This window comes from Alternaria dauci, chromosome 7 (assembly GCF_042100115.1).
Source record: "Alternaria dauci strain A2016 chromosome 7, whole genome shotgun sequence".
NCBI classification, from domain to species: Eukaryota; Fungi; Ascomycota; class Dothideomycetes; order Pleosporales; family Pleosporaceae; genus Alternaria; species Alternaria dauci.
The window spans coordinates 1,680,960-1,697,929 of NC_091278.1; the positions used below are offsets into that span (position 1 = coordinate 1,680,960).

Here is a 16,970-nt window from a genome sequence, read left to right on the forward strand (position 1 = left end):
TATAGTTGATCTGTAGTGATAGATGCAGGGTTGAGACGGCAGACATTCATGTTAAATGAACCTTCTTGATCCAAATTTCTACGCTTTACTCGCTTTGCTTAAAGTACGGCTCAGTAATGATGCCTCCATGACCTCGTTCTGACCAATGTCTTGACGTCAGCGATATTGGAAGCGTCAGAGTGTAATTTGACACCGTCTCGTTGTTCCATGTCGTATGTAGCGCCTATAAGAATATGGACATCTTTTCTTCTTCATTAGTACGCTCGTCTGGGGTGATGTACCCGCAAAGTCAAGATTGGCGATTCCGTCTTCGACAGGCTTTCCCACACACACACACACCCATGAAAGCCCACTAAACCCAATCCTTATAAGCGCCTTTCCCCGGCTCCAGCGCGCATGCACCCCGTACACACATACACTTCGCACTGCACCACAAATGACCACACCACATCCAGCGGTACTACAAATGCAGAGAATTATCCACCATATCTTCGCCTCACCGCCCTCCCAGCCTCTGTCTCTCCCCTCCATAACGCTGAGGCCGCGCAAGACAATTCTTGGCAAGTGTGACGAGTCGGTGTTTTGCAAACGCCGACATACCGACAACAGCGTGCACTTGCTCAAACAGCCACTCAATCACTGAACCATGGTCATCGGCCAAGGGCAGTGTTAGTTCACTTACGTGTTCAAATACCTTGGGCTCACCGTCATTTATCTGTAGACACGGTGACGAAGAACCAGGTTGACTCGACAACATACTTCCTGTTCTCTCTTTCGCCCGAGGTCAAGCCGAGGTTGATTCCACGCCGTCAATTTGCCTCACCAGCTTTGGATACTAGCGACTCGTTGGGTTGATTTAGCCATGAGTGGAGACGACGGTCTAATCGAGTCATAGGAGGCAAATGACGTGGACCTTGTCATTTCCTCTCGTCCCATCACCAATCTCTCTCACGAAGAGCGTTGGGCGAACAAATTGCGTCTGCACCCACCTGCAGTTTAGTGAACAGGGTCAACAACGGTGAGAGGAGTGCAGGGCACATGCTTGCCCGCGCAGCCCAAACCGCTCAAGGAAAGAACGCATAGCCAATGCAGCTGCACATCGATCTGAGATCTAGTGCATGACCGTTACCTTCGGAGAAAGGACCGACGAAAACAAAATATACATTCAGCGGTCGGTCGCGAACGACGCGGCATTAAGCCATATCCAGCGTGTTACATGAAGAACGCAAATCATCGCAAGCGCACAAGATGCACTTGCGACAATCGCGGAGTACAGAGACTGAAAAGAAACTCTGTTAGGTCCCGACTGCTTCCACGGCTAACATGACCTGCATTGTACGAGGCTCAGAGTGGCGCAGATTGACGTAACCGACAGATGCAGGCCGACCTAGTGTCCTGATTATGAAGATCCGGGGGAAATGTGCGGCGGGAGAGGCGAGTTGTGTTGACCCAAGGCACCATAAACATCCTGCGAACACTGTAGTTACTTATAGGCACGGTCACATAAACCAGAGAGACATAGGCTTCCTCGCATTGGTTGCAATGCTACATAGTGCTGGAGACAACATCAACTTAGAGACATGTATTGTGAATAAGTGGACTGGTCGTCTCTGAGTGAATTATTTGCTATGAATGCATCCTGCCTCGCTAGGCCGACACTTACCGTGTCGCTCCATCATATACACCCTAAACAATGCATTGAACGCTCCTAATATCTCTGCGACTTGCTAAAATGGGTACGCCAACAATCTGTTGTTCCTAAAGAATGAGCAATGACGCATTGGAAGCATGGCTCCTTCTCTAGCCTTGTAGCCTCTGCCGAATCTCAGCGACCACGTTCCGAATACGTGGTTCCTTGACCTTCTGTTCGGCGCGGGTGATGGCATCGCCTATCTGTAATATGTCCCTACCAGCCTCACAGAAGTCAGGGCCTAGGCAAAGCAAAGTGCCTGTAGCCACAAGCGCTCGATACACGGCCTCAGAGTCACTAGCCGTGGTGAGGACCTTGGATAAATCGTCCAGCAGTGAAAGCGCACGGTCCGCATTGTTCTCCGAGTTGAGTAGTACCGAGTAGTTGATGTAGAGCGTCGTGAGCGCAATGATCAAGTTTCGGTTCGTTGATGTCAGGAAAGGCGATACTAGTGGATGAATGGTATCAAACTCTGTGCTGGCAAGTAGTCTTCCCTTTTCGGTTTGAAGGAGATTGCTAAGACATCGTATGGCCATCATTGTGTTGTTGGGCGGGGAGGATTCTGTGAACACGCCTGACTCAAGAAGGTTTGGCAAGAGGTTTTGCTCGGGCGACACTAGGAATGTTGCTGGTTCCTCGAAAGCGAGGACTAGTCGTAACAGGTCCAGTGCAGGCAAGCGTTTCTCCACCGGCCATTGTGTTGCCGCTTTGATAAGAAGCTCTACGCCTGTTATGTCGATGCCTTTGCCATTCCCTTTCTCGAGCGCTGTGACGGTCGCGTTCAATTGCTCGATGTCGGGCGGGTTCAGCGAGATACCCTTGTGTCCCTCGTTCACCAAGGCCTCATTGAATTCAGTAAGCTTTTTGAAGATGACCTTGTGGTTTCCAGTTGTGATTGGCAGATAGTCCTTTTGCGGAAGTATATTCGTGGCTGGTGGCGCTGGTGGAGGCTGGGCCGCGACTTGGTTGGCGTCGCCGGGCCGATACCGTGCCTCCGAATCCCACGGATCCGTGCCTTGTGCACTGCTTTGGCCTAGCGTTGCACCTTGTGTGTTCTGGATGATGAAGTTTGCGACTTGGTCGAGGTACGTGAGCGGAAGCTCATTGTCTTCGATGAACTTGCGCGCAGCTTCGTAGTGGTTCTGGTTGAGGTTGTAAGGTAGCTTCAGTGGAGGCTTGCCGTCTTCAATGTCAACGTCAAAGACGTAGTCGTACTCTTTGCCGGCATGCGAGATCTTGCGTCCACCGCTCCCCGCCGAGTCGACAACTGTTCCAACATTGACCCACTGGTTGGCAGCTGCGGACCATTGGTACGCAGAAACGTTGCCGTTCATCTCCTTGATCATCTGAACCTGCCCCTCCTTGGTGCCCGATCGCTGTGTGAGGAACTCCGGGCCGGGCAATTGCTCTTTGTTGATGTCTCCCACGGTCTGCTGTGGTATCGAGGAGCCCTTGACATCATCGTTGAATTGCTGGATCTCCGCCTCAGCAGCAAAGCGAGACTGGTCCCGAGTAAAGACACGAGCAAGCTTATCGCTCGCGCCAGTGACGATGTCGCCGTTCTCCTTGCATACAGCCACGGACCATACTGAGATGGCCGGGTGGGTGATGGTCTGTATGCACTCGTTGTTCTCCCATATCCGTACTGTCCGATCTTCGCCGGCGCTCACCAGGCCGCCGTTGGGGAGGACAGCCAGAGAGTAGATGAAGTTGTCGTGACCGTGCAGCTCCGCCACCTGTTGTCCGTTGAGTGTCCACAGGCGAATAACGGCGTCATTTCCTGCGGATGCGAACTGGGCACCCGAGGGATGGTGCGGAGGCAGTCGGCAGAGGGCACGAACAACGTCAGGTGCCTGGATGGAGCGAACGGGCGATGCGGAGGCTGAAGGCTGGAATATGCGGATCTGCTTGTCTGCACAGCCAGTGATGATGGTGTTGCTGTCGTAAGCAAGGACAGCCCACACGGATGCAGAGTGGCCCTGCAGCACTGTAGATTCGCCCCACTTGCCTACTTGCCATAGCCGCGCCTCCATGTCCCAGCTGCCACTGACAATGTATTTGCCATCCTCGCTCACATCGAGCGCGCATACATTGTTGCCATGTCCGATCAGAAGAGCGTCTGCATCGTCGTCGAGGTTCTTGCTCGGCCGCCGCACGTCGATGATCTGGTCTTTGCCGCCCGACACGACCAGGCCCTCGGGAAACGACGACGTGGGCGGTACGATGGCGAGCGAGTTGACGAATTCCTTGCCGTGCGTCTTGATGGTGCTGTCCCATGTTGGCGGGCTCGCTGACTGCTGTGTCCAGACGCGTACTGTAAAGTCTCGCGACGCCGAGACGATTGAGGAAGCCGAGGGGAATGCGACGCTTCGGACCTGCACGTCATGTTAGTAGTGCCTCTGCCCAAAGCAGAAACTTGACATGTTTGATGGTGAGTGCAACACGTACATCGTCCTCGTGACCGCGGAGGGTGGCTGATAACTTGAAGTCGGCCATGGTTGAGGTAGCGCGGGGTTGCTCCTTTGGTGGTCGGACGTCTTAGCAGTGGCGAGGAGAGAAGGAAACGAGCACTAGATAGAGGCGAGAGTTGCGCGCATCAAGTTCACAGCGAGCGGTGTCGACGGATATCGCGACTGCTTGGGCGTTGCCGAGTGAGTGCACTGAGTTGCTTGTCACAGACAGAGCTCGGTGATTGACGACGTCAGCCTTTGGCGAGACAGCTGTAGCCGACGCATCCATGTCACTCTCCCATTATGTCAGCCTCACCCCGGATGCGCCTGCTTCCTGTTCGGGACATGGTTCTGCAACTCAACACCAGACATGAAAATGCTCTTTTGTTCTTGTCAACACGGGCGCATGCTGTTCCCTCACGTGTTACCTCACGTGTTGCCTGGCTTGGCTTTCAGGTACTCGTTCGAGTGGCTTGCGGCTGAGCCTCTGCTTCACCAATAGCGCGAACCCTAACTGTTGCTTCAGCTCTCGCTTGCCTGGCACGATGCATCTGGCCCAAGATCCATTTCACGACAATCGCACATTTCCTTACCATCGACCTGGTACTTGGATGCGCGAGTCCTCGCTCTCGTATCCTGCCACGCGAGGCGCTGAGCCACAGCATCCAGGGTCCGCGAGGTGTGCATTAATCGACATGCTGTATGTGATACTGCGCCGTTCGAAGATGCTCCCACGGAGACTTGCCAGCTCTTGAAACCGGGGTAGACAAGTTCGCCCGAACATAACCTTACTTGCCATTGCATTTTCCTAGGAGAAGCACAAGATTCGGCTGCGAGGCCGTGCCGCAGCAGTTCTCTCTGCTCTGGTGCGGCGTCCCAAAGCAGCGCAGATCGCCGTCGGTGGTGGGCCCAGAACACAACCCAGCAGATATCCTGCCAAACGTCAAAGTCTTGGTGGCTCCGTCGTCGTGCAACACCGGCGGGAGGTTTCCCTCTCAACATGGTCCCCGCACAGCCCACAACGGAATCCTCCGCCCCGTCCCTGTGGCTCGTCTCCATAACGGAGGGCGGCCAGCGCGTTTCGCCGACCGTCTGGAGTCAGTCAGTACCAGCGGTAGCTTTTCATGCGCAGGGCAAAATGATTTCGCATGCCCTCCCGGATTTCCTGGTCATTTGACTCTAGCTGCGCTGCTCGGCCGCTACTCGACGTCCCCTGCGCCTCGCATCCACCCAGAGCGTCGCCGTCGGCATCGCGCTGCAGCCACTAGAGCAATAACCTTTCGCGTGACACTGCCTACCCTGCTTTCCCACGATGCCCTCACAATGGACCGCCCGGTTTGTTCTAGCCCAGCCCGCGCTACACTTGCGCCAAGCCACAAGAGTCCTCTGGACGAAGCGTTGCGTGTCAGCTCAAATTTTGGGCCGTCCAAGAGCGAAGGGACACCCTGTGACTTGTCTGGAAGCGGTCTATGCAACCGCCCATGTCATTGAGATGAGTGCGCCATCCACAAGTGACGCCAGCGTGCCATGGCTGGACCGACGGCTGCATGCCTACAAGAGCGCGAACAGTCCTCCCAGATCTGTCCCATCTTCTGCTCCCACCTCGATTTGCAATACCTAAACAACTCTCCATACATATAAGCTCCGAGCAACCAGTAATCTCGGCATACGTTTAGCCCGGCTGCATCGACCACAGTATAAGTTTGCCTGCATCTGGCGATCTCGGTACCCTTGCCTCAGCCTTACCAGTTGCTCGGATTCGCGCGGCGCCTCCGCGATCAGCGGCCGACCCCTACGTACCCCCTACGCGTTCTTGCGTAACGTCAAAATCGTCACGCCTGTGAACGTTGGCCTTTCCTTTCTTCCACAACAGGGTCTCACGAGCATTTGCTTCAAGAAGCCTTCCCCCGCCAGCTCCGTCTGTCCAAGTAACAGCAAGAACCCCATTCACACCCACCTCTATTACCCTTCACACATTACACAACACCATCACCATCATCATGGACGCACCAATGATCGAACTCAAGTCGGCTCTGGCCTCGTAAGTCACACATCTTTGCCCTTCTAATCCCCAGCTAAGTCTGTTAGACTGTTTCAATGCGGACAATACTCAGATCTGACCATTGTTTGTGGCGCGAAAAGATATCCAGTTCACCGTATACTCCTTGCAACCAGATCTACCTTCTTCGAGGGAGCCTGCCGCAATGGCTTCAGGGAGGCAGAGACCGGAGTCATCGACCTCACCGAAGATGATGCAGAGGCTGTTGACCATATGATTCACTGTACGTATTGGTGTGAGAGGGCGGGTCCTTGGATCGTGCTAATTGCTTCTAGACTTCTATCACATGGACTACCTTAGCAAGAAGTCACTCTCGCGCCGCTCCTCACAACGGTCTAACCGCCCTACTTCCCTACGATCCTCCATCACCAAGAGAAGAAGCCCACCCAAGCAGCTTAATCTCACCCAAGTAGAGGATCCGCTGCTCGCGCTTGTGGCTGCAGCCAACAACTCGATGCCATTGCCCCCTCCCGCAGACGAGCCCATGTTCCAGAATATTGATGCATCCACCAAGAGGCCCGACACACCGATGGCCGATCAGTTCTTCGAGGATGACGATGCACAAAGCGAGCAATCAGAGACCGAGTTTGACATCGAGACGACGCATCTTGTCACACACGCCAAGGTCTATGCCATCGCTGAGAAGTACGTACCACTCTTCGTCATTCTTTTCTTTTCTACGTTTTGCCTAAATGCGCGCCTTGGGTTGCGGGGGGTGTTCATCTGCGCCTGCAGCAGTCCTTCCCATGGCTAGGGTGAGCAGCGCATGACACGGCGGTTTGAATCACCGACAAACCCCGCGATGTGCGTCACCAGCACTACGCCTTGCCAATCACACCTCGAGACGCACCCTCCGCTCTGCCTTTGCACACAGCCCTTTCTTCTGTTTTGCTTGTGTACGATTTTCAGATCGGCCAATCGTCTTTTGTGGTTTTCAAGCCGCCATGGCTGCATTTTCGAAACTGTCCGCGTCAGCGTACAACACTCTCCAATCACGCGCCTATCATGCATCACGCACTTCGCACTTAGGGCTTGTTTGCTAACGGTTTACGGCAGGTACGGCATCGCAGGCTTGAAAGCGCTTGCGCGTAGTAAATTCGCAGAAGAGGTCGAGTTGCACGTCAGCGGTGCCGAATTCCCAGAGGCTTGCCAAGAGGCGTACGAGTCTACCTTCCACACTGATCGTGGTCTGCGAGATGTTATCATCCAGACTTTCCGTGCCAACCCCAGCCTCTCGCTACGCCCCGACGTTGAGATGGTGGTGCGAGAGACGCCCGGACTCGCTTTTGAGCTCTTCCGCATGGCGAGCGGTCTGCCTGTCTCGTCCTGAAAAGTGTCCGCTCCTGTATCTGCCGTCCCAAGCCTCTTATCGCCGCTCTACATTCCACCCCAGCACCTGCATCGCCGCCGCCGCATGCATACGCCTGAAATTCACACCGAGCTTCGTCAGCTCTTTGTGAATCATCCTACGCGCGTACAACAAAGGATAATCCTGCACGAGACCTGCGCACAAACGCCTGTCTTGGCTAAGACAACGTGTTTCACGACATCTGCAGTCAACCGTCGACGTGATGCGGGGTCAGCATGATTCACCCATCATGTCGAGCCGCGCAGCCGCATAGTACAAAGTTATACCTGGCGCACTCCAGCCAATGGGAAACTTGCTCCGGTTCACTTATGAACTCTGTCCGTTGAGGGCTCTTTTTCTCTTTCTTATTCATTTGTGTAGTAATTCTAGCGATGACAACCAGCGAATGGATTTTCAATTTTTTCCCTTCAGTCTGAACTAAACAAATGCATTCGTTCTGATCCATCTTGTGCCTCGAAGCTGTACCCTGGACTTTTACACCACCCTCCAATGACGTCTTATACAGCTATACCGAAGCTGGAGCTGCACGTAGCCACATTATCCCGGCGTGTAACCCTGGCTGCGTAGAAGGCGTTTGCAACGGTCCACAGTGTGGCGCACGCACGTAAGCCGGAGATTGTACATGACTCAGGCCTTCCCTATTATCCATCGGTCATACAAACGAGGGGCCAAACGTCCCCTTCTAGCGCTGAGGCTTCCGGATCAAGAGATCTGCGACCATTTCGGACCGTTCCTTCAATTTTGCTTATGGCAGACGGTGTGTGGCTTTGAAATCAGGACGAGGATCATGGACCGTTTTGGATACAAAATTTTCGTCCGGTCTTTTGTAGGTGACAAAGGTGGAAAGAGAAGCTTGGGCCGATGATCAACGGATATTTTCATCCTTCAAATTTTGTTGTCTGAGAAATTGTGTCATGTCTGGCTATGATGCACACATCAAGTTCCTAACATATATCACTCATTATCTCTCGTTGAAGAGAAGTTCCAAAGATCAGATTTGACATCAGACATAACTAGTAGAGCTATCTATGATAAACACTGTAGATCAGTATTCCCGGGGCAAATCTAGTGGGTAGATATAGGCTCATGCCTCTATAGAATCATCGACTACTATGCCACCACGGAGAGATATTTGCCAACCCCACTCTTAATGTCGGAGATCATCAGGATAATGACTGGAATGGCTTTGAAATTGCCGCGGTGCCGGATAAGAAAATTAGTATACTGTGCGGCAATCGGTCGTCGTTTGGAGTGTGCGAACAGTATGACGCTACTGGTTTGGAATAACAGCTGATACTAGCGATTGGATAGAAAATTGTTGTGCTAAAACTGGGAATAATAATCGAGATGAGCGTTGTGATGGTTGGAAATGGACAGGCAGTGGACTGTCATTTACTCCAGTACTATCGTTGCTCTGTACTGCTTGGCGTGACGGCCCGATGTAGCGATATCTGCAGTGGGACACCGTTTAATCCGCGATGTTCGTGACCCAGTACAGGAATGAGACAATGTTTACGCGGGTGATGAGGTGTGGCTACGCGGCACGGATCCGGAACCCCTTGGTGTTCGATCACGCTCAGTGCTCCTACGCCTTCCCAGTTTTCCCGCGGAATGTTCGAGAGATAGAGCATGTATCTTCGTTATGAGCAAGGTTTGACGTTCTTGCGGCTTCCTTGCAGACCTTTGAAGTCCAAAACTGGCACATCTGGGCACCGCTCGGATGCGATGCGTTTTTACAAGTCATCCACTCCTCATCGCTATAACGGACCCCATCTCTTTCGCATCTAACTGCTGCCATCGAATTCTGCCCACTCGACCATCGCCAGCCATACTATAGCCCTCCAAGCAGCCGCCGACCAGAACGATTCGTCAAGAAGGAAGTCCGATACTAATGGGTTTGTGCGTAGACGATACCACCGTCGTAATTCTACTCCGTTTGAGAAGCTACCCAACACGCTACTCATGAAAATCGACGCTCGACTCTTGATATTCGATTTTCGCAGTCTCAGCTTGTCGACTAGACAACTTCGCTTCAAAGATCTCTTGCACAGACGACGTGGTAACACAACGGATTGCTCGGCTAGCGAGTACCTAGGTACTCTCTTCAGCCGTATAGACCTAACGCGGAAAGTGACCCAACTCACCACGATCCATCAGCCACCTCGTCCAAGTTCCTTTTGCCACATTTGTCCGCAGTTGAATGCCCTGTACCCCAGATGTTCTTCCAGTATAAACGCGTCTTCATGGGCGAGACACAATGTACCTAGCTACCTGTCATTGGTAGCAAGCCTGATTGACATGGACCAATCGAAGTACCTTCATACCAAGGTATCCACATTGAGAGAATCCTGTGCCAAAGGTCGGGTTCGGGGGAAAAGATTGTCGAAACCCTGTAGAATAGGGATTACATTTTGCGCATCTCAGACCCATCTGTTGAAGTTATGGAAGGTTCCGAAGACATGTCTTTGGAAGATGGGGGGTTGGCATGTCCGGTCTTGACGAGATGAGAGAGGGCGTGGGGATTGGCGATAGAGACACGATAAGGATGACAGACGAGTGCACCGAGGTGTGGTGAGGCAGTTAGATCCGGGAGGCCGATTGGACGTGTTCGCGATAATGATGTATGGAGATGATCAAGGTTCTGGTTTCGGTTGGGCCGTCATTATGTGAAAATGTTGTAAGTGCCTCCTCGGGAGGATGAGATTTTTGGTCGAGGGTCTGGGAAGCGCACAGCAGGTGTCAGGCGGGGCATAGCATGATATATGACGGTCATGGTTTGGGGATCCGAGGATACGCTAACGCTAGCGTGGTTCGCGCTGACACCTGCATATAGTAAATCTCCGAAGCCGAACAGCTTCATGTTACATCATCTGGAATATTGAGTTGCTTTTTACGCAATACTGTCGTATTTGACAGTAATTCCGGTCTTCCAGTGTTCGAAGGTGCATCTTCGCGCTGCAGGATGCAGCGGGCCGCTTTCTCGACCCTGCGCCGCCGCTCGATGGACCGGTACCAATCGCAACATTTGTCAGACAAGAACCTCAGCCTGGCCAACCTGCAAGATGACATCTAGCTCTCCACACTTAACCAAAAAGCTCAAACGTGCTCGATAGCTCATGGCCACATTCGATCTTCCATATGGCAAGGACAACCACCTCAAGGGGCAATTACTTTTGCTGGCATACCAGCCATGGAGAGTCTGCTTAGGATCCTCCCGCCGGCTATTTCAGGTGGATTTGGAAGCTTTAAGCCATCTCCTAGCGATGATGGTCATGCGCAGACGGTCAACCATTTGGATCGTTATTCAGAATCTCAGGATGATTCTGAGATCGAACTACACACATTTGAAGGCCCATACATGTGAGATGTGTTATTTCTGACTTGCTCTGCAGTGCTCACTGCTTCTTTCTGGTCTTGGATTTTCTATGACTCGACACTTCCACACGTACGGTCATACCTGCGGACGCTAAACTGCAACTCTTTGCAACAATTACCCTAGTGCGACCAACCGGGATGTACCTTCTATAATTTTTTTTGCACAGCATCAACGCACTTTCTCGCTCTATGAAAAGGCCGTGCTGCATTGTGGGAACACAATAAAAACATGTTGCTATCTTCCAGCTCTCTATCCTTTTGTTGATAACTCGTCCAGAACATCCAAATCGTCCGAATTGGCACCGCTGTATTCATCAGTCTTGGCTTGTCAAATTACGCATAACCCATACGCATCCTTTGCATTAAAATCATATCATTGACCACAATGTCGATCCCTCACGCAGATAAAGACGTCACCTTGCCTCAATCTGCCTCTCTGCTTGCACACTTCTGCAACCATACGACTGCTTCCGAACCGAGAGATCATGACACTCTGCTCAGCGAGAAGGCTAGCGATACCGACGCTTATGAGCTGCTTTACCCTCGCACCGACAATGACGACGAATCGAAATACGGCTTCTGGGGCGAATTAGACGGAGCTCAGGGTTCGTCCGGAACAGACTCATCGTACGACAGGAGATCATTCGTGAGAGGAGCAACCACCTTCTGCTGCCTTTGGTGTGCATTCTCCGTACTGATATCGGGTGTTCTTGGTCTCTACTTCGCCGTAGACCTTGCCTTCAGCCATTACGGGCTAGGCACAGGGATGGCGGAATGGGTCATGTACAGACACCAGCTCCCGCCAAGCACATCATACGGGGTAAGTCGATCACAGCATGGTAGTGGTGATGACAAGCAACATGCTGACACCTAGCCTGTTTTAGATCAAATTCTGTCTCAAGTCGCCGAACCGCGAAGCAACTCGTCCGCAGGCCTGGTACTACATAAGAGCGGATACTGATGACTGTTGTGTGACCGATACCATTGACTTCATCCTCAACCCCAAAGAGACATGGAAGGTTCGGCCGGGTGCTAGTCTGGTATTGCGAAACGAGGAGCCATATCTTACTCGAATCGTGCAGAAGCCTTTGGCTTCCCAGGAGCAAGTACAGGCTCCTTAGCTGGGTGATGACCTTGCGGAAGAGGGTCAATTGGGACGATAGACGATAGGGCTGATTCATTGGACGCGAAATTTCTGTTACACAACATTACTTCGCAGGCGGTGAGCAGGTCCTAGCATTTAGCATTTCTTGCTTAGCATCTTTACATTAAATGACATCGATTCTGACAACTTTCCAATATTCCATTTTCTTTTGAGTCATCGTGCTCTCCTAAGCCTGGTGTCTGCTAATCTGACTTCGTAAAAACGAGTCTCCTGAACATTGAAGTCCGTTGACCTTGATCGGATGTATGCTCTACGTAGAGTCTTGTTACAGTAGCACGATTGTTCTGACGCCCAGACTTTACAACATTTCGGGCAACATCACTATAAACTGAAGAGAAGGGAAACATGCGATCGTAGAGTCGAGTCGAGTCGCAGAGAGTGACGAGTATACTTCACTTGAATCTCTTGGAATTAGAATGCAGTTAGAGTGAAGATGTTGGTGTAGAAATGTCTGGGTCTATAGGAACGATCCGGCCAACGTGCCTGTCACTACAATTCCAAGCACGGGTCAATCAATATTTTGAGGGGACATGAATTATCATTAATTTTTATCGTAATCTCTTTTGATTCATGCAGAAACTGGATGACAAAGTCAAGCAGATCCGTCAGTTGTAGCTGTATTTGCGGCCGTCATAGCAAGGCGAAGCTTAGGCGGGGGGAGAGGTAGGCTCAGGGACGCCGGGAGGGCAGTGCCAGTGGTCGTCGTGAGGCTCGCAAGCCTCAGCAGGCGCGGCAGCGGCAGATGATGTAGCTGAAGCGGAGGCCGGCGCGGGAGTGGCAGATGCGGAAGCGGTAGCGGAAGCAGTGCTGGTGGTAGCAGCTGTAGACTCCTCCTCGACAGGAGTGTAGGTACCAGCGCACCCAACACCAGGAACAGCGATGTCGTGGGCGTAAGCTTCAAGAGCAAAGTACTGAAGAGTGTCGCTGTTCCTCACGGCGTATGTGGAGTTGTTCTTGGCGAGGGCGATGGTTCCGGGGTATTTCTCTTCCTCCTCGTCATTGTAGTGCTCGACGACACCCTCGCCAATCTGGGGAATGTGAAGAAGACGATGGAGCAGATCAGAGGCCCAGAATGTGTTGGTGGCACCATTGGCGACGTTGTATCCGAGCATGCACATGGTCGAGAGAGGCCTACGGACCTCATAGGACCGGTCGCAAATGACGGTCTCCGAGGTCGCGTTGGAGCCACGCCAGTGGCCAGCCCAGCCTGTTGTTGGGTTAGTAAAGACATCGGCTTAACATTTGGAGACAGTACATACCCTCCTGGTCGCAATTGCCATCGATGTTGTCACAACGGAAGAGAATGCCGGCTTTATCGCCATTGGCAATCTTGGTAAACCAGCCAAGTGGCTCACCAGTTGGTGCCTCGCCAAAGTACTTGGTGAAGACCTCGGAGGAGTTACCGTAGCGCAGGATGTGGTCGCGCGCGTGGCTAACGATAGTCATGGTCTCGTCAAGGCCCTTCTTGATCATACTACGCTGAGTGGCATTGCAAGAAGCGTGGATGGGAAACTCGCGAACGGCACCGGCGTCCCATGCGGTGGATACAGGGGCAGCCTCCATAGTGTGAGTGACGGTGACGGTTGCCTGGCGAGGAGCGAGGGGTCCAGCCATGACGGCGGAAGCTCCAAGAAGCAGAAGAGCATAGGCACGAGCAGCCATTGTAGGGTTGACTTGAAAGACTGTAAAGAGGTCTTGGGGTTTGCGGTCCGAACTGGTGTTCAGTGAGTGTCCCGAGATGCTGGATGCTAGATGGAGGTAATTGCATACAGTCTGCAGGCCTCTTTATATTTTACCGGAATGACATCCTATCACTGAAGACTGTTCCTCTCGGTGCTCATCTACCGACATCGACGCAAATCTGACCGCCGAGACTGGAAGAAAACGCCTCATGGCTGCAGCCGCAGGTACATCGACCGGTCTATTACCAGTCTATCACCCACACAGAGATCCGAATGCTACACTATACGGGTCTGGAGGCCGATCCACATCTTGGCTTGACGTAGAAAGCGAATGGTCAAGCTTGGCATGGAGGTGCATGGGGGCTTGGAGGACATGTCTTCGACCCAGAGCATGGATTTATGGGTAACTAAGTACCATGATGGGCGCCCAATGAGGAGAAATTCTCACATCCAAGGTACACATTGTCGGGAGGATTACCTACGTTCGGGAAGACCGAGGACATCAATGTGGACGGCCGCTATATCTCGGCGCGAGCCTCCCACGCAGTATGTCATGTCGAGCGTGAACAGAGATGCAAATCTGGAGAAGATGGAGTCGTCTTGGGCATAATATGGCTCGTACAGACACGTTGTCTTGTAATGTTCGGCAGCTCTGGCCAACATAGCCAAAAGCCGAGATACTGCTGTACTTTCCAGGCTGAACGATGCAATGCGATGGAGGAATCGAAGTCTGGAAGAGCTTCCGGAATCACGCCCGACTGTAGGAAGTAGCATTGGTGTTGAACGCCGAAAAGCCGCCTCATGGGTCATGGCTTCCCTTCGTCCCCCAACATACATCGCCAAGACATCATCCACATTAAGTAATGGCACTATCCCACTGACCTACCGCATCTGTTAGCGAAGCCGTCTACTTAGAAGCAACAACCCCAATTCTCTGGCTCCTAATTTGATGTTTGCCCCGAGACAAGACTCGTGCCAAGGCAAATCGTCCAGCAGGGTACTCAATGCCAAGAGTGCCCATGGCACTTGCTGTGAAGGTACTGCAGAGAAATGGATACCGAGGAGTTCTTTGCGGGTTCCTTGTGGGGGTTGCCTTGCACCTTCGTCGTACATTCGCTCCGCTTCGCTGACATCAGGAAAAGCTTGAACGGAGTCGATATATCAAGGGCACTACGCTGGTATTCTTGTACAGCTTTACACCCGTCGGTTCGCTCGCTTGGCATATCCGATAGACCTTGATTATATCTTCAATCATGCGTTCCACCCTTTCTGCGGCTATCCTATTGCTCGCGGGCTCTGTGTTTGCGCAGACCCCTACCATCACTATCACGCAAGCTGGAGCGACTACCACAGTATTCACTACCGGGACTCCCTCAATCACAGCGGTATCAGAATGCCATCCACACAGCACTGTTCTGTATGTATCCTTATGGTTGTTCTTGGTTTCTAGAGTTCGGCGCTAACGAACTGCAGCTGGTGCATGGTCGGCGAAGAAGAATACCAGGTATCCGGGCCCACTGCCGTTGAAGAATTCCAACCTGAGTACACGGGTTGCCACACCCATGGCTCCGAGACGTAAGTGCCACCAGAAATGTGAATGGCGGAATACTGACATATCCAGATACTGCGTCGACGATGCTGGGGAGGATGTTCTGATCATGGTCGATGCGGCAGAATCAACAGACAGCTCCTCACACACTGAAGAAGAGTCACCTGCTGAGTCTGAGGCTGAGCCAGCTGGAAGCAAGGGACATTGCCACGACCATGCCGGTGTCGAGCACTGTGTCGGTGGAAGTGACGAGGAAGTCAACTGCGATGCTCCTCAGCGCGACTACAACATCCCATTACGCGTCGGCCTTCTCTTCGTCATTCTCTTCACCAGTGGACTTGGTGTTTTCACACCGGTTTTGACCAGGAGATTCAACCTTATCGGCGCTAACAACATCATCTTCGTTGTCCTCAAGCAATTCGGAACCGGCATCGTCATTTCCACCGCCTTTGTCCATCTCTTCACCCACGCCCAACTCATGTTTGCGAACCAATGTCTGGGTGTATTGCAATACGAAGCCACTACCGCTGCTATCTTCATGGCCGGACTAATGCTGTCGTTCCTGGTGGACTATCTTGGCGCACGATTTGTCCAGTGGCGCCAAGGTAAGATTGCTGCCCCCAGTACCGAGGTGGCAACTAGCGGAGACAAATCTGGAAGTGCTTCTCCTTCTACAGAACCCAGCCATGATTTCAACCGCAGCCATGGTATTCCTCATTCCCACGGTCCCATGCGCGAGGCGACCCCTATGGAAGAGAAGATCAACGTCATGAACCTTGAGGCCGGTATCATCTTCCATTCCATTCTCATTGGTATCACGCTGGTCGTAGCGAGTGATGGTTTCTTCATCACTCTCTTTATTGTCATTCTTTTCCACCAGATGTTTGAAGGCATTGCGCTTGGTACCTGCATCGCGGAGCTGCCAAAGGCCGCAGCTGGTACAGCACAAAAGCTTCTCATGTGTGGTACTTTTGCGCTTATCACACCTATTGGCATGGCCATCGGTATTGGTACGCTAGACCACTTCAACGGCAACGACCCCAGCACCATCATCGCTATTGGAACGCTCGACGCGCTTTCTGCAGGTATCCTGGCATGGGTCGGTCTTGTAGAGATGCTGGCGAGAGACTGGATGCACGGGAAGTTGCTCAACGCGGGTGCGGTCAGGACCTTCTGCGCCATGTTCGCTCTGGTCTGCGGTCTTATCCTCATGAGTGTTCTAGGAAAATGGGCCTAGTCGAACCGCCCTGGCGGTTTGTAAGACTGTAAGATGCTGAAGTGATGATTTCATGATTTTGCATTGGGAGGAGCGTGTTTGGCTTTTACTTAGACTGGGGTATGGTTTGGACTGTCACTTAGCTTATACCCTTTATGCTGCACTTGTGGTAGAGAGCACTATTCCACGATGGAGCTCTTCATACTTTGCTTGCCAAAGCTGTCCCACACTTCTGCTTTCCATTCATCTGAGCCTGACTTGTGATCCAAGAGTATGCGATACGGCTCACCAGCATACAGAGGGCTCATTGCGCGATACGCTATCGATTTAGGTACTGCTTCCGTGTCGCCATCCGTGGCCGCATCCCTCCAGAAATCCAGCATGTTGATGAGATTGAGTGGCCCGTGGACAACAG

The 16,970-nt window shown here is 52.4% G+C and overlaps 4 protein-coding genes across 4 annotated transcripts; 2 read left to right on the forward strand and 2 right to left on the reverse strand.

Moving 5' to 3' along the window:
• Nucleotides 1-1,596: 1,596 nt before the first annotated feature.
• Nucleotides 1,597-4,516, reverse strand: ACET3X_007690 (uncharacterized protein). The gene is made up of 2 exons (XM_069453864.1): nt 4,139-4,516; nt 1,597-4,065 (listed from the first exon to the last, which is right to left on the reverse strand). Exons 1-2 carry the CDS (start codon nt 4,184-4,186, stop codon nt 1,801-1,803), a joined length of 2,313 nt encoding a protein of 770 aa, XP_069304853.1. The 5' UTR covers nt 4,187-4,516; the 3' UTR covers nt 1,597-1,800.
• Nucleotides 4,517-6,140: 1,624 nt separating this feature from the next.
• ACET3X_007691 (uncharacterized protein) lies at nt 6,141-7,529 on the forward strand (the record flags this gene model as incomplete). The annotated part of the gene is made up of 4 exons (XM_069453865.1): nt 6,141-6,181; nt 6,229-6,422; nt 6,475-6,844; nt 7,256-7,529. 4 exons carry the CDS (start codon nt 6,141-6,143, stop codon nt 7,527-7,529), a joined length of 879 nt encoding a protein of 292 aa, XP_069304854.1.
• A 5,226-nt stretch (nt 7,530-12,755) lies between these two features.
• On the reverse strand, nt 12,756-13,722 carry ACET3X_007692 (uncharacterized protein; the record flags this gene model as incomplete). Its single annotated transcript, XM_069453866.1, has 2 exons — nt 12,756-13,315; nt 13,368-13,722. 2 exons carry the CDS (start codon nt 13,720-13,722, stop codon nt 12,756-12,758), a joined length of 915 nt encoding a protein of 304 aa, XP_069304855.1.
• A 1,321-nt stretch (nt 13,723-15,043) lies between these two features.
• ACET3X_007693 (uncharacterized protein) lies at nt 15,044-16,576 on the forward strand (the record flags this gene model as incomplete). Its single annotated transcript, XM_069453867.1, has 3 exons — nt 15,044-15,207; nt 15,264-15,365; nt 15,412-16,576. The coding sequence occupies 3 exons, from the start codon at nt 15,044-15,046 to the stop codon at nt 16,574-16,576; spliced, it is 1,431 nt and encodes a 476-aa protein (XP_069304856.1).
• Nucleotides 16,577-16,970: the final 394 nt, after the last annotated feature.

What these genes read in the sequence shown, in the direction of transcription:
- ACET3X_007690 (XM_069453864.1), bottom strand. Translation starts at nt 4,186, where the DNA reads ATGGCCGACTTCAAGTTATCAGCCACCCTCCGCGGTCACGAGGACGAT. An exon ending in TCCGCGGTCACGAGGACGAT is followed by an intron (nt 4,066 to 4,138) that starts GTACGTGTTGCA and finishes CATGACGTGCAG; the next exon opens with GTCCGAAGCGTCGCATTCCC.